Source organism: Brienomyrus brachyistius, chromosome 11 (assembly GCF_023856365.1).
Source record: "Brienomyrus brachyistius isolate T26 chromosome 11, BBRACH_0.4, whole genome shotgun sequence".
NCBI classification, from domain to species: Eukaryota; Metazoa; Chordata; class Actinopteri; order Osteoglossiformes; family Mormyridae; genus Brienomyrus; species Brienomyrus brachyistius.
In genome coordinates this window covers 19,271,499-19,288,606 of record NC_064543.1, presented here as the reverse complement: position 1 = coordinate 19,288,606, position 17,108 = coordinate 19,271,499, and the positions used below count along the sequence as shown (strand labels likewise).

The window sequence follows — 17,108 nt, the reverse complement described above, 5'->3', positions numbered from 1 at the left end:
AAGGAGCAAGCGGATCGGAGGCACTGTAAGCAGCCACTAAGGCGCACTGGCTGACTGGGGAACACTGGATTCTCCGAACACAGTTAACCAGAACGGGAAGGCAGTGAGGGTGGGGTTTAGATTGCCTTTCTCACCTGAGAGATACTTGAGACCCAAGAGATAAAGTGTTGTCGGGAAACAACCCCCCCCCCCCCCCCCCTCCGTTTTAAATACTTTTAATTGCAAGCCTGTGGCCAAACTGTGGTTAAGACACTAGTAAGAACCCACCAGCACCTCTGCGAACCCAGAGGACGGCCCCCCGGAACCTAGATCGGTGCTGCCTCTCTGAATGCAGAATGGACCCAATGTGGGGTCGCATACTGTACAATCACCTTTTATTTACAGAAAAATAAAGAGAACATAAACGCAGATATGACAACCATCTATCGCAAACTTTCAACTCCCCTATTTGAGAGGGATGACCTCCAAGTAGAGCCAGGGTGTCACATGGCTAGCTGCTGTTCTCCTGTGCCCCCCCCCCCCCTCCCCCCACCAGTTTCGCTTGCAGCAGGGGTCAGGGAGGGGGGAAGGGGGGCAACGCAATACAGCCAGAGCTACATACTGACCTTTTCAGGGGATCCATGTACCCATTGTACTTTTGTCTTAATGGCCCTGTAAGTCTCTCCCGGATGGGAATGTCAGGCAAATTAACACAGTGCTGAGCCTAGAGCTAAGCGTGACATCAGCCTTCTCATCACCCGACGCGCCCACCGCCCCTTATTCTCCCCCCTATGGCCCATCCCGCCAATCTACCCGTCACCCGACGCGCCCACCGCCCCTTATTCTCCTCCCTCTGACCCATCCCGCCAGGCTACCTGTCACACGACGCGCCCATCCATCCATCCATTTTCCAAACCGCTTATCCTATTGGGTCGCGGGGGGTCCGGAGCCTATCCCGGAAGCAATGGGCACGAGGCTGGGAACAACCCAGGATGGGGCGCCAGCCCATCACAGGGCACACTCACACACCATGCACTCTCACATGCATTCCTACGGGCAATTTAGCAAGTCCAATTAGCCTCAGCATGTTTTTGGACTGTGGGGGGAAACCGGAGTACCCGGAGGAAACCCCACGACGACATGGGGAGAACATGCAAACTCCACACACATGTGACCCAGGCGGAGACTCGAACCCGGGTCCCAGAGGTGTGAGGCAACAGTGCTAACCACTGCACCACCATGCCGCCCCCACGACGCGCCCATCGCCCCTTATTCTCCTCCCTCTGGCCCATCCTGCCAGGCTTCCGGTCAGCTTCACAGAGGCAAAGACCGCTCATCACGTGTTGCTAAGGGGCCGAGGTCATATGACGCCCTGGCGGGCTTCCACCGACCATGACTGGGCAGCGAGGCCACAGGTATGAGACTGCTATGGTGAAAATAAATCTGATTTGCTAACTTGGAGGTGGGGGTGGGGTAGTGTCCTTTAGCTCATGATGATTTCCTGAGTGTCCTCTTCCTGCCGCTGTGGTAACTTTCTCCATGTAGTTCCCAATGCAGGTAAATAGTAGCTCGTTACTGTCCCTTGACATACACTAAAGGCCTAATAACTACAAACAAAGAGGCTGAATCTTGCCCCTGGGGGCCATAAATGACAGCTTTTTAAAAATGTCCCCTGGTGGAATCAGATCAGCTATCTAAGCAGGGGCCATTCAGCGGCCGTTAATCATTCTGCTAGATTTGCAGGGCCATGCTTTTTCAAAAGCAGAGTTAAAAATTCAGCAGGTGTGGGCATTTTTCTGGGACTGAGTCTCTGCGTTTTGCAAACCACGGGTCAGAAGTGGCACCGAGCACCGGCTCTAGGCGCCCTGCCTTAGAAGTGTTTCCCACTCATCCTGCTTTGATTGTTTCTGTGGCAGCTGCTTTTGAAATTTAAAAAATAATAATAAAAAACAAATGCATTTTCTGATAAATTACGTGCGATTTCCTTTACAACATTTGGTCGAGAACCTCGCCGCTCGGAATTCAATTAATTGTTGATTAGCTTTTGACCTCCTTCGCAGCCAACACAGCAAAATAACACCAAAAAATATTAAAAATGGATTTGCTAAGTCTTGAATTAATAAGGTGTAATGTCAGACACTTCACACACACGTGGTTAACAATTAACTGGAAACACACGAGCGGCGCACACGGGACCTGTGGACGCGTGAGTGCGTGCCATTTCCAAGCGAGTTGAGGCTGCTGAAGCGACTGCAGCTGTATGTATAGTCACGGCTGGAGCACCTAACAGGCCACGCGGCAGCACCAGGGAGCAAACAGCAGCCGACCTCTCCTCCTCCAACAGCTAGGCGTGTGTGTGTCTGCCGGGCCTCCCTCCTGACACCAGAAACCACGATGGTACTGATTCTAGCCGCCTCGGCCCAGTCTGCGGCAAGCAGAACTGTGTGCTCCTTCCTTCCAGAGTTTATTCCGCTATTCCCTCTGCTTATTATCCCTCTGCTCCGAAACAGCCACCACGAGCTCCGCCTTAGTAAATGTACTGTGGACCTTGGAGGGATCATGACAGAAAGTAAAGAATAACACTGGCTGTCACCTCTGCATTCAAGTGTCCTTCCTTCCTGTTGCAGTCAAGTGGGAAAATAAAGACGATTAACTCGTTTGCAGGCCCTTTCGGGGAAGAATCCCCTCGTACATTTGAAGCACGGCTTCAGGACTCGATAAATATCCCTTTTACTGAATGTAGTTCCTCTGTCTGCGAATGTTAAATGGCTTTTCTTAGCTATTCCAGAACAGGATAAAGGTTATTCGGTTTGCTTTGTTTAACTGTCTCCATCATGCCGTTTTAATTTTTTTAATATTAATTTCTTTCTTCAGAGGTCATGTGACTAAATCTCATCTTGACATCTTTCTGGCACCTAGCTTTAACAGCTACCCTGAAATGCGTTGAAGGAAAGCAACGCTTCCCCATACCACCAGCTTGCACAAGAAGGCATGCAGCGGATTGCAAAACTGTCTTTGGGGCTGCAGACTGTTTAATGCGATCAGTGAGATGCGACCTTGTTTCGCGTTTGCGGTTTGCTCACTTACCTTTCACTACCCGGCGCGGTTTCCTGCACCACGCTACCCCGCTGTGCGTGCGTGCGTGTGTGCGTGCATGCATGCGTGCCTGCGCTCGCGTGTGTGTTCCTTTTACTCTTTACTCCTGCTCTCGTTTTTATCGCCGAGATTCAAAGACTGCACCCAGCGACGCTGGTTTCTCAAGGAGCGCCCATAACCTTAACAGAATCATGAAAGATGGCAGCTCATTTTTCAGCTGCCCATACATCTTTCGGCATTATAAAGTAATGGGCTTTAGGGACCAGGCTTTATGAAACTTAAGATAGTTAAATGCGGTGCTTGAGAAGACATGGGAGCAGGGATGCTGCACTCCTGCAGACAGGATTATTCGTATCCATCAAGGGGAAGCTTTGGCTGCAGTAATATAAACTAGTAATAAAGATTAATCTGTTGCTCACAAGTCGAATAGCTTCTAAACTTGCTTGAAATAAGGCTGAAATAACTTTAGGGCCCATCCAGGCTCCCCTTTTTGTTTATTTGTCTGTGCCACATGGCAAACGGCAGGGGAAAGAGTGTGTGTGTGTGTGTGTGTGTGTGTATTTGCGTGCTGAGGTGATAGGATCAAAAACGCGGCACATGGGGGGGCGGGGGGTGTGGGGGTGGGAGCGGGGCAGAGACTCACCGGGCATGTCTGGTCTCTTGATGGCACCGGTGTTGTTTGAGGTGCTTCCAAGACCGTTGAAGGCCGCTAGGTTCTCTGCGCTGTAGGCCCTCAGGACGGACAGTATGCTCATCTGCTGCTCGAGGCGGCCCTGCTCGGGCCTCGGGGACCCCTGGGGAATGCCTGCAGATGAAAGCAGACTCAGCCCCCGCCAGGGCTTCTCCAGTAGCGGAGACAGGGTGGCTCTGGCAGCTCCCGCTTTCTGGGGGTCCTCGCTCAGTAGCGGCAGCTGCATGCTGCGGTTCTCTTCTCCTTCCTCCATCTCCTCTTCCTCCCCGTCCTCATCCTCCTCGTCTGCCTCATCCTCATCCTCGTCGGAACCTGGTCTCGTAGCACGGTCTGCTGGACAAAATTCGTCTTCCGACCGTGGGTGTTCCCGCTCCTTAGTTGGCTCCGAGTCACCGCAGGGGTGCCCCTCAGACAGCTCGGCCATGGCTGACAGTTTCGAGCTCTTTACATCGCAGGGCTGCTTCAGAGGGTCCTGCTGTTCCGGCCCACTGCCTCCAAATCCGTGGGGGACCAGGCCACCAGGGGCTGCGTCGTACATGCCAAATGGCTTGAAGAAGTCATTCTGGAAACCTGCACTCTCCATGTGATTTGACCAAGCCGGGCCTCTTGGCTCCCCTTTGACCTCCTTGCCCAGCTCCTGCTGGACCAGTTTGTCCATGTGAGGCTCTGGCTTAGCAGAGACAGCTTCATAGCCAGGGTGGAGGACTGCACTCACCAGGCCAGCCTTTCCCATCGAGGATGCTTCCCCCGCCTTCGCATCCAGGAAGCCTGCCTCTTTGCGCTTAGCCTTGCCCAGGTGGTTGGCCTGCAGGTGGAGCGCCATCAGCTCTACAGAGGATGTCTGGAATGGGCAGAAGAGGCAGCCGTGCCAGGCCACATTGTCCTGGATGGTGACAGCAGAACCCGGCAGGGAGACGGAGTCCGGTCGGACGGAGAGGTCCAGCGGCTCGTACTGCGACTTCTCGGGTTTGGATCCGGCGGGCTTGGTGTCCGACCGCTCTTCCACAGCCTCGCCCCGCTTGGCACGTGCCTCCATGCCGTCAGCGCCCAAATGCGGCTGCATCTGTGCCTTGTCACGCATCTCCTTGTCCTTCTTCAGGGAACTCAGGACGAAGCTGTCCATAAATGCTTGCAGGGAGCCCTGGAAGTTCATCCCATTGCCCACCATGCTCTGGTAGGCCCGGCTGAGGTCGGAGAAGCTCGCCGGCCCTTCAGCGGATGGGGGCTCCTGGCTCTTTGTGTGGTCCGGAGTGTTTTCAGTGGATGCCCCGTGTCCATGCCCATGGCGGTCCCGGTCCTGCATTCCTGGAGCAGCCCACTGGTGGGGAAGCATCTGCCCGCCCCGGAAGTCCATGCTGCCGGGCACACCCTTGAAAACTCCCCGCAGGACTTCTGGCCGGACAAAGACGCCACTCTTGCCGGCCGCGTGCTCCTCCTTGTGCTCCGTGGCGTGTCCATATGAGGACCCTCCCCCGTTCTGCCGCTCCCGGTGGTGGCGTTCCAGGTGGTACTTCAGGGAGGCTGACTGCGTGCCTGCATAATCACAGTGCGGACACCGGTACGGCTTCTCACCTGCCGGGGGAGCAAGACAGAAGAGTCAGGCCAAGTCCCCGAGCGAATAACATCTCACAGCCGCCGACACCGTCTAGAGATGTCACCTTAATATGGTTTTCAGCTTAATCCAGGACTACAAAGTAGGTTATCACTCATGTCAACACATCTAAGCCTGTTTGCCATATGGTGCTTTCAGAACAATAAATATATAGTATCTCTACCGACATCTAAACTGTCTCAATATTATCTCGGCTGGAAGCGGAGGTGGTGGAAGGTGGTGGGGGTGAGTGGATGTTCTTCTGGCCTCATTCGCTGTCAGACTCTACCTTGGCAATGAAGTGGAGACTTTCTTGGTCTCCCTCCATTTACACTTTATCACAGTCGAGATAAATCACAGTCCCCAGAAGCTACACACTCGGTAATAGAAATATAACCATGAAGAAAAACTGAAAAAAAAAATATATATATATATATACACACGCAGACAAGTTGCAGCAGAAGACCGGGACAACACTACCTCAGATGGTGTGAGGGGCTTGGGCGCGCACTGTAACAGCATGGCACACACTGTGTATGTGGCCGCAGTCCTCATAACAACATTTAGAGCACATTACATTCTCTCACATCTTCCTTCTTTCTCCCCACTACCCATCAATAAAACCGATTCCATCCCATAATGTTAGCAACACTTAAGCATAATGTTGCATAGCAAATTAATCACCCGGTGGCTGATCTCTGTAGTTAAAAAAACGTGGCATTGCAGAGCGCAGGAATAAAACATTAAAAATACCATATTTCATGGCCTGACATGAAATGCGTCCTGCTAGCAATTACGATAGGCTCATAATTAAAGCCAGCTTTACCATCAATAAAAAAATAAACAAAAATGCTAAGCTTGATTTCTAAATGTATCAGAGTTTCCTGAATAAATACTCTGGTGGGGCGCAGCTGGTTGGGGGGCTGGTGTAGAGCCTGTAATAAAACGATGGTTGTCAAATATTTTGTTTATATATAGCTATAGAATTTATTTAGATTATACACATGGAAGCCATTTTTTATCCGAAAAAATGTTGCATTGTTACGCAAGACTGGATTGAATGATTTAAGTCTTTCTCCGTAGTAAATCATGGATATAATTAGCAAATGGCATACTGCTCAAGTAATTTATCACTATTTGGAGGCAGCATTCCAGAAAAGATTTGGAGATCTGCAGACCTACTGCATTGTTCCTAAATAAAGGTCTACAAATACAGATTTAATACAATACTAAGGCCAGCGAAATGGTCTTTTATAGCAGGATGCCTTTCAAGCTTATATTCAAAATAAGCCGTGTGAGATGGGACTTTAACTCAATAAGTGCTCAGCCTCTCTGTGGGAAAGGGGGGACGTGCTGATTAAATAAGGAACCAGCTACGGAGCAAATGATCATTTTCAATCCCTTTAATTGGACAAATTGTTATTTTGGCCACAATTAGGGGTGAAGCACAAAACTGATCCTCTCCTTCCCTTTTTGTTTTAAAGAGAGGTCTAATGCTTCGGAGGGGGCACATCGGGGGTGTATGTCAGAGCAGGCCGGAATCGACCCCCCCTGCGCACCCACCCCCTCGGTGAAGGAGCCCCCTCGGTGCCTCATCTGGGCCCAGTCAGGCATCTGCTACATCACGCGTCAGGGCCATGTGTGACATCTGGGAAATTTACTGTATCCCGCCTTGCTACATTACACACATTTACCGTTAAAGGTCATTATGTACCCGTTAATCCACTTTTAATTGATATCCTAACAAACACAGGAAGCTGGGAGAGACATAACGGCCCGGCTGAAGCACAGAGCCAGAGACGTCTCCAAGCCCGGCTTGTACACAAGATCTTTAACATGGCGGAGGGTTTACAAGCAATGCCAGCCGATTAAAAGAATAAAACATAACACCGATACTGGAAAACAGTAACATTTTAACACTGTGTGTTCCTGCATCGCAAGTTTTTTTTTTCTTTAAAGGTTACAAGAATTATTTGACAGGCCACAGGCACACCCCATATTTTTTTTTATATTCGAATTTTATCCTTGACCACACTGGTCATTCATATTCGGATGCTTCCGCCGTTCCATGAGAATGGGCCCGGTTTAAACACTTTCATCTGGGGATGTGTAAGTTATTACGATTCCATAGAAACCGCTTTGGATAAACACGGTGCAGCAGCACAGGATGCGATTAAAGCGGTTAATAGATATGACATACTTTAAGCTCGATTTCCATATGGCCTCATATAATCAAATAAGGCGGTGTGCAAGCCTCTGGGGACAGTGACGTATCCAGGAACAGGTCCGTCCCCGTCTCCCCCCCCGCATGGATCCGCACAACCCCTTCAACTGGGACCCCCCTCTGAAAGGAATTCCAGGGGCGATTCTAGAATTGTTCTTTAAGGCAGGGGGCATAAGAGAGCCATAATTCATACAGAGGGGCCGGTTTTACTATTATCCAATAGTATGTTTTGAATCAGTAAGTGACAGGGGAGGAGGCACTCTCAGGGTTAATCAGCTGTCAGTTGGGGCCAGAACCCCTCTGGCCCCGCCCCCTACATGCCCCGCCCCCTACATGCCCCTGAGGATCGCTCAGGGTAACCCCTCAGGGTAATCGCTCAGGGTTCACCCTCTGTCCGACGCCCTCTCACGATGGTTGCAGGGCAGGGGGTGTCACGTGGCTTTCCCAAAGTCAAACGCGAGCACGGTGGAGAGTGTCGAGTTTTAACACACATCTGCTTACCGCTAAATACTGCCTTGTCCAGAAGGGGACAATCTGTGTCTCTAATTGCTGTCACCGAAGCCTAGATTCATTATGTGACTTTCCCATTAAAATGTGAGCATTAATTTGTATAATGAAATATCACCCTCTGCAGTGTTCATTAACTGCTCCCCACTCTGTATATACTGCACATTGTTAGCTACCTAGAAACTGTAGTTAATTTCACTAATGGATATTTTCCCACTCAGTGTTCGAGAGGAAAATTAATACTGTAACATTAGCTCTTTAACTTTTAGAGAAATTTAAATTCACTTCATTCCTTTCAATGAAATGTTAGGAAGTCATTAATCTTAACGTTTTATTTTTCACGATACCATCCTGTTTGGTAAGCAATGCAATTGTTGCTTTCTGAAAGGTTGGATATGTAGGCCACTTTATTCATTTTTATTCAATTATTTTATTCCATAAAAGTTCATTTTAATGACAGCTATATTTCTCCCCCCCCCTTCACAGGAGGGGCAGATGCATTTTGACGGAAAGAAGACCAGGTGTTTTTTTGAGGAGCCTTTGAACTGGGAGCACCATGTCCGTCTGGCCATGGATACGGACACCCTCCCCGCGAGTGTCCCCCCCCCCGGGAACACCGCTCGCTTCCTCGCGCGGCTCCATAACGGCATGCAGCAGCACGGCGGCTCTCGTCGGCTCTCGGCGGCTCTTGGTTTTTCTTTGCCATGTTTTTCTTGTTGGCAAAATATGATCCTTGGGGGCTCCCTCACCACACCACTTCAAGCAGACATAATTCAATATCCTGCCATTAGGTAAGCTGCACCCTCCCCCCCCCCCCAACCCTTTCCCAACAGTGATTTAAAGAGACAGGCCCTCAGATACAAGGATGTGCATTTTGAGGGAATCGGGGTGTGTGGGGGTCGCAGGCCAGGCCTCCGAGAAGGAGATGCTCGGACTGAACTGAAAGTTTCCTAATGATTCTAGTGCAACAAGGGTGGGGGGGGGGGTATTCCCCAGGTTAGTTGCTTTCAAAGCTGAACAGCACCCTCATTATTTAGGGGGAGGTGCAGCCTGGGTGGTCCCCTTCTACAGGCAAAGCATACAGACCCTGGTGCACCTCCCAGCCATGCTACCCTGCAAAGCGCCTTCAATTCCAGTAGCTGTATACATATACAGATCGATGCATATGTTACATATATTCATATACACTACATTTATAAACATTTTCATTTGACACAATGGAAAGACAACCTGCTCTCTCCAATCAAAGTGAAACAGTCACACTGTTCTAAGAGTGTAAATCGTACAGCCTGTAAACACCTGGAAGCTTCGAGTCACATAGTGGCGATTCACGCCTTTCCCTGGCACTGGAACTGTTGTCTTTTAAGCATTATATGGTGTGTGTGTGGTTGTCTCCTGGTCTGCGGCTGCAGGTGGGCGTCCAGTCTGCAGGATGGGTCGAGGGGAGAGGACAGCAAACCTCAGGGAGTGTAGGCTCACCCGTGTGTATCCTCAGATGGACCTTGAGATGGTGGGACGTCCGGAAGGTCTTCCCACAGTAGGGGCAGTCCTTCATGGCCGAGCCCATGGGGCGTTCCCGGTGCTGCGGGGTTGAGGGTGGCTGGATCCCCGCCGGTCTCCCAGAATCCTCCCCGACGTCTGCAGCGGGCAAACACACACACATGCAGACGCCGTGAGCATGCAGGCGGGTGTCAGGCACTCTGCCGTTTGTCAGCCTGTCTCTACCTGATAGGATGTTGACAAACCGGCGGCAGCCTCGAGAGGGCTCACGCTGACGGGCCTGCCTGCCGCCCGAGCCGCACGCAGCCCTATCGCGCTAAGTGGTACCGAGACCCATGGTGCAGCTCCAAGCTCTTCTGCCTGGGAGGTGGGGAAGGAACAACCAGCAGAGGCCATTGCTGATTCACGCCCCGTGAGGCAGCACCCAGCCCGATGCCAGTCAATTAGCCAGCAAATGGAGAGCAATATAGATGCTCTCTCACCCCCCAGATGTGCATCCGGCCTTTGGGGTGTGAGGGGCAGGAATTCGACTTTGCTTGCCGCCACAGCTGGATTGAGCCGTTACATGCGGTCTGATGTATCGCTGCTTTATGGGAAGCTTTCATAAATGACCAGCAGTTCCTATAACCCCCCCCCCACACACACACACACACATACCACCATCACAGACACACACACTCACTCTCACACAAATACAGGTTCATAATTCTATCCTTCTGAGGACTGTTCCTTCATTACTATGAGGAATACGCTATTCACAACATGACGACCTTTGTGGGGACCTGAAAAATGGTTCTCACAATATAAAAAAAACAGGCTTTTATTACATTGTGGGGGAAATTTGGTCCCTACAATGTAATGTAAACCAAATCCACACACACACATACGCAGATCGTGGTATACCTCCCAAGTATTACCAGATGAATAAGTAAAGCGCGGTCAAGGCTAGTGAAACAGTCAGTGACTCTGGTCAGCGCATGACCCACAGCAACACAAACAGAGTTAAAATTGTTTGATGCTTTTTAATTTTTTTTTTAAAGTTCGATGTTACGCTGTGCATTGTTACGCTGTGCATTGTTACGCTGTGCATTGTTACATCAGAATTGAATGCTTGCTCCTTTTCCTTGTCTCCTGAATCAAACAGAAGACCTTAAAAAGTTTAAGAAGCAGAGATGACAAAGTTTGCATCTCCGGTGGTATTAAGTGTCGAGACTGATTTCAGTCTCATGATTCCCTGCCCCACCCCCTCCTCCCTGCCCCCCCAACCAACTCTGTGAGACAGACAGACAGACAGACACGCGCACACACACGCAGAGGTGTGAATTTACATATTTACATGCACCACCCCTCCCATGTGCCCCCTGATGGAAGCTGCTCTCCGTACCCCACGTGGGGTACCCACCCCCTTCTTCATTCCTCAGTCCTAGAGGAGAGTCACACGGTGGGGGGTGGAGCGGCTGGGGGCCTGGGGGGGGGTGCTTGAAAACAATCGGTTTTTAAGCCCTCGATATCCCCATCAGCTGTCCCTGCCACCATATCACTGTCTGTTTGGACATAACAACCACCCCCCCAACCCCTCCCCCCCCCCCACACACACACGTACACACACATCCAAATAAAACCCTCTCGCTGTATCTTTTCATTTAGTAACTGGCGGGGAAACAGTCCCCCGTGCCGCCGTTTGCCGGGCCTTTGTCTTTAATCAGCTGACTGATCCGCTGCTTTAATACGGCTGTTCCAATTACTGTAAAAGTCATCCCGCCTCGCATAACCACAAATATTGACAGTTTATTGCACAACACATTTATGACATTTGAAGGTCACCCCATACATTATACATCGTCTTCTGGAAAAGTGTCTAGGACAGAGAGATACAGGATAACGCGCCAGCTATAACTATAAGCTATATATTGATTTTCTCCATTTCTTTTTTTTTCAGTCAATGGGGAAAATCTGTGAGTTTCAAATTTAAACGAGAATCACAAGCAGGCCATGGGTTTAATAAATTGATTTAAAGCCTGAAACAATAATTTTGACCGGTCTCCATCATAGATGTTCCCAAAAAACTATCAGATAGAAAGCCAACAATTAACCATTTTCTGGTTTATAATGTCACTTGACTTCATGATACACAACCATACCAATGTCTTCCCCGCTTACCCTCTCCCTACTGGAACCTGAAACCACACCAACATATTACTAATCCATCCATCCATCCATCCATCCATCCATCCATCTATCTATCTATCTATCTATCTATCTATCTATCTATCCTTATACTCTCTGTATCTAACATATCTTGGTTAGGGTCACATGAAGTTATTTATTTTTGCTAAAAATGTGTGAATTCAAATAGCTTTCTCTGGACCTGTGAATAGAAAACCAGACATTCAGCAGTAATTTAAGAAAAGCTCTGCTTCTCCCAAATATGCGAAAAGCTGAAATGCAGAAGTAACTGGATAGGGTAGTGAGAAATGTATACAGTGATGTCAGTTATTTTAACAATAAAAAATAATTCAGCTAGCTATTCAATTCCATGTTTATTTCACTGCTACCCACAATAGTTATGACTTGTTAAATAAGCAGGAAAAATTGCATTTCGTGAGTTGCTGCAGCGTTTCCTTTGGAATGGGATGGAATAGTCTGCACGGCAGTGAATGTGTTTTTCTTTTTTTTCCATAGCGCCCACAAACACACGTGAAATATTACGCAGACTGTAATATTTCTAAAGGCACTTGCACATAGGCACCTTATGATTGGACATGGTTTTAAAACCCTAAGTCCGAAGAGTGACCGAAGGCACGCATCTCGCAGGAAATTATATATTTAAAAAAGGATTCTATGCTATTATTAAACAAGCATTACGAATATAGAGAACGGAAAATACATCTCAAAAATACCATTAAACGGCAGTTTAACAAAGTCAGGCGTGGTACTTAAGTCTTACATTATTAGACCACTGGCACACTGACTTCTTGGGGAAAAAAGAAAAATATGGATAATAAAAATTTGAATATTAAGGAGTATAAACCTTATTTGAACACATCATTTAATGCAAAATGATTCATACCAAAAACACTTAATGAGGGTTAATTATCATATTATTCTCATAAAATTGTGGTATTTTGAATAGTTCCGAACAGTGTTATGATGCCAGTGTGTACTGATTTCCGCCAGACAGCAACAAGGGGTCCTTATTAATAATGTTTACGTTCAGTGAAAATTAAAAGCACATTTGTTCACACTTTATTAATTTCGGAGAATCAGCCCTGCGACACCGTTACCCACACGACCTTCAATGCATAAGATAAATTTTAAACGCGTATATGGCAAAGAGCCGTCGCCGGAAAAGTTCGATCACAAAGGGTCGCGAACCAATGCCCCACTGCCTCATGTTGCAGGTGTCGCGGTGGGACCAGATCCATCCCCCGAACCCCCACCTCCTCCGATCGCGTCATTCTCAATCGAGTTTCCCGTCAGCCCCTGGACACAGCGAACAATGTAATTGCCTGTGAATGACTTATACGGTATCCCAGTGCATTGCAATCATCTCCAGTGGCTTCCATATAATGCAATATTGCAGCTGCTGCTGCCGTTATCACGACCAATAAAACATTAAAAATAATAATGATAAACCCTCTGTAATATAACCCTGATTAACAATACGAAAAGGCAGAAACCAGAAACATACACGCTTAGTTTAATTATACATAATATGACAAATCCTTGGATCCGCGAATATGTTAATCTCACGTCTTCCCTCCATTTCAGATTAAAGAGTAATAAAGGTCCTGTATTGGGTGTATTTGCTCTCTCAGACATGTGATGTGCTATTAAAGAACAAAAAGGGAAGATCAAACTGCGGTAAAGTCTCCCAAACCATCTGGGAGTGTGACCACCAGTCACCGAGCTGGCTGTCAGGCAGGAGATCAGAGCCGGAGGGACGCGGCGAGTGCACAAGCACCTACCAGCGAATTCGCAGTTACACACACGCGTGCACATATGGCCACGGGGTGAAATGCACGCACACAAAAAAAAACTCGAACACGCATAAATGCACGCATATGATATATTCGTGCTTACGTGCGTGTGTGTGTGCCCATCAAGAGCCATCTTCTAGCAGCTCAAAAGCAGACAGTGTGCGTATGCGTCTGTCCTCGGAGACTGAGCATTGGACAAGTCGTCTCCAAATGGGCCACGCCCTGCTCTCGCTAATGGCTGAAGAAAAACAAAAAAGAAAAAAAAAACAAAGAAACATAACAACAAGCGGTGAGGGGGGGGAAGCCATCTCCTTTAATGGTGCCTCTGCAATCACACGTCCGACCTAAATTGTGCTGCGGTTTTGATTACTGCGATATCACACGTAGGGAATGGGGGGCGGGGGAAGAAAGAAAAAAAATATATAATAAAAAACACAGGATGTTTCTTTCCATTATTCTAATGTGTCGCACGTCTGCGCGAGCCTGTGACCCCTCTTTCTTCCCCCGCGCGTGCCGTAAAAGGGAGCGCCAGCTCCCAGAAAGAAAGTAAAAGGTGATGACATCATCTGAGGGGCATTAGCTTTTAAAAATGCACCCCCGGGGGATTTATTTCCTTACTCCGGAGCAACACAACACCATCCGGCGGACGCACCGCTCCTCTCTTTATTTGGACCAGTGCCATCTTTGTGAACGGCCGGTTCATGCGAGTTAATCAATTTGAGGTTTAGTTACTGCTGAGCCCTGCATTCTACGCACTGCTAGAAAGTCATTTGAACTCGCAGAATTTATTAACCAAATACCAATTATCATTAAACACCCCTGCATTATCTCTGCTTTTACTACCTGACAAGAAGTACTTAATGAAATTTTAGATTAAAGTTATTTAGTGTTTGATTTATCTTGCTGTACTCCTGACGTGACCCCGCGTACAGCAGCTGGTAGTATCCCAGTTTTTTTTTTTTTTCCTTTTTTTAATGTCATGCACACAAAGGACCTCCCCCTCCCCAGTATCAAGGCAACAACACAATCCAAGATAAACCTTTTTAAAGTCTTAAGAACAGGCACCAGAGTTTACACCGGCCAGCACAATTGGGCAGGGGCTTCTGTGACCTGTGTATTTTTTATTTTTAATAAATAAATAAATAATGTTTACTGCACAACGTTTGTGAGATGAAACGGCCACAAAATGTGCTTCATATAAGGCTTGCTAGTAAACAGGGGTACCAGATGTTCTTTGATGTTAATAATGGCATTTATTATTAATATTAATTAGACTGCATTCAGCAATACATTTGGGCCATTTCCAAGTCAATTAAGCAAAATGGCATTCGGGAGATGTTGGGAAAGGCTCTTTAAGGCAGGTGTTCTTCACTCCCCTAATAAAACATTTTTGCAGGGACTGAAAAACAGCCATCTCGGGCTGAATTTTCCCCTTTGTCTCCCGTGAAACTATTTTATCCTGCTGCAAGCAGGGTATGCGGCAAAACAAAAGTCATTTTGATCAGGCTGGTTTTAGAATTTGTATTTAGAATAATGTGAATGTTGTTGTCATTGTTATTTGTTTAAAATTTTTTTTTTACATGAATCACAGACGTGGTTATGCGGGGTGGGAGTGAAACGCGCGGGAGGCAGACGCAGATGAAATCGGGGGACGGGGCAGAGGCTGAGCGAAGGTGGGGGCAGCTACATGATGACCCTCGTACGTGGCATGATGCTGGGGGGCTCCTTTTAACTGTCAAACCGTACGGCGTCACTCCCGGGGCCAAACGGAGAGCCGGAACCTTATGCCACCCTCAGGATGATGCGGTCTGCTCCAGACAACACGAGCCCCAACCGCAGACATCCAACTGCAAGAGGAGATAAAATTTAAGAACACATGGTACGGCAGCACCGAGGGGACACTGTTTTCCTATATAATCTGCTGCCCCGTGTGAAAAACAGCAGGTTTTTCACTCTATCATGCATAATCTAGACCTTGAAAGGGTTGTTGCACCTCCATTGAGCCTGGACTTGGCAGCGGCTCTCCTAAGCCCTGCAACACAGCAGCGTACAATGGTGCATTAGCAATCTGTGCATCCATTCATCAGCGGATGCGTTTTGGACTGTGTGTTTATGGCACGGGACACTTTCCATGGCTGAGAATTAATGAACATGCCTCTCCTTGCAACAAACATGCACCTGTGTCGCGGAGCTCGTAATCAGAAGCATTTATTTATATTAGTGCCGGCGTGAATTAAAATGCTATTATTAAGAAAATTCAGCGGAGAAAAAAGTGGGAAAGAAGAAGCTCCTGTGGTGGTGTGGGGGAAACATTAGGTGGGGTTCGTCTGTGCGTGTGTGTTTGGTTTTGTTGTTGGGAAAAATGTCAGAGATAAAGTCAACGGTAGAATTAGGTTAAATTACCGGTTTTCTTTCCATTCTGCACTGTCACCCCAGCACCACTGTCAGGGTGATGGTGGATACCTCCTACATCTACCTACCTCCAAAGATCTCGGTCGTGTTACTCTAAGACCGCCATGTAAGGCTTTGTGTTAACACTTTGTATAAGGAATTAATTAGAGCTAACGGGCTGAAACGCAGCCATGATAAAATGTTTCATTTTAACAGATTATTATTTCCTTTCAGACCTTTTTTTTTTTTTTTTTTTACATAGGCGGGGTGGGTGGGGGGGTTGGACACAAAAGGCAGTCGTGTTTAGTTTTTATGTCCGGGAGGGGGGTACGGAAGAGGGCCCTGATTAACGTTCTTCAAGTGGCAAGTGATGGTACAGCCAAAGAGTCAACATATTGTCGATGATTACAGCCCCAGTGCCTCCCCTCCTGCATTAGCAGAGACAGAAGGGGCACCTCACTGTCTTTAAAGGGAAGATCGGCACCAGGCTCCCCAGCCAGGAAAGCTGCCATAAGTTCTCTCTTGGCAAGGGTCCATCTTTGTTGTCTTTGTGAAGTCTGCTCCAAGCTTCAAAGAAATAAAAAAAAATACTGAAGCAGCCAGAGAAGTGATGGGGTCTCGCTAACTTTATTACCCAGCCGCTTGATCACAGCTAGGGGTGAAAACACCAGGGGGGGGGGGGGCCCTGACGACAGCCGCGGCGACGGGGGCTGGCCCTCTGGCCGAGGAGATTGGGGATTGATGTATATAGGTTTACGTAAATATACACCCCGCCCCCCCCCCCCCACTTTGGATGGTATATGATCCGAGACGGCCGGCCGCATTCAGATCTCAGAGAGAGTTCTAGAAGGCTTTCCGGGATCCGAAAGTGTGGCAGTCGTTCGGAAAAGGGACGTTGGTGCAGAGCAGCGTGTCTGACTTCAGTGTGCGAAGCATGGCCGCTGAACAGCCCGCATATGCCAAGAGTGATGGGAGACACTGCGACTTTAAGGAGGGGAGTATCATCCCAGGCTGATATTGATTTCCTATTTTTTCCACCGCCGCAGATCAGCAGCGAGTGAAACGTATAACTAACGGGGGTTATTGACCCCGACTGTAAAAATGCACGTCTATCAGGAAGACCAAATCTGAAGCTATAAGCCAGAGGCC

General features: G+C 48.3%; 1 protein-coding gene across 1 annotated transcript in view; it reads right to left on the bottom strand.

Annotated features, from left to right (window-relative positions):
• The window catches only part of LOC125751459 (zinc finger protein 536-like), a 70,740-nt gene that overhangs the window by 28,039 nt on the left and 25,593 nt on the right, over positions 1-17,108 (bottom strand). Inside the window, exons 3-4 of the mRNA XM_049030284.1 lie at positions 9,568-9,726; positions 3,719-5,338 (exon numbers count right to left, since the gene is read on the bottom strand). Coding sequence (XP_048886241.1) covers positions 3,719-5,338; positions 9,568-9,726 — 1,779 coding nt within the window. The remainder of the gene's footprint in view (positions 1-3,718; positions 5,339-9,567; positions 9,727-17,108) is intronic.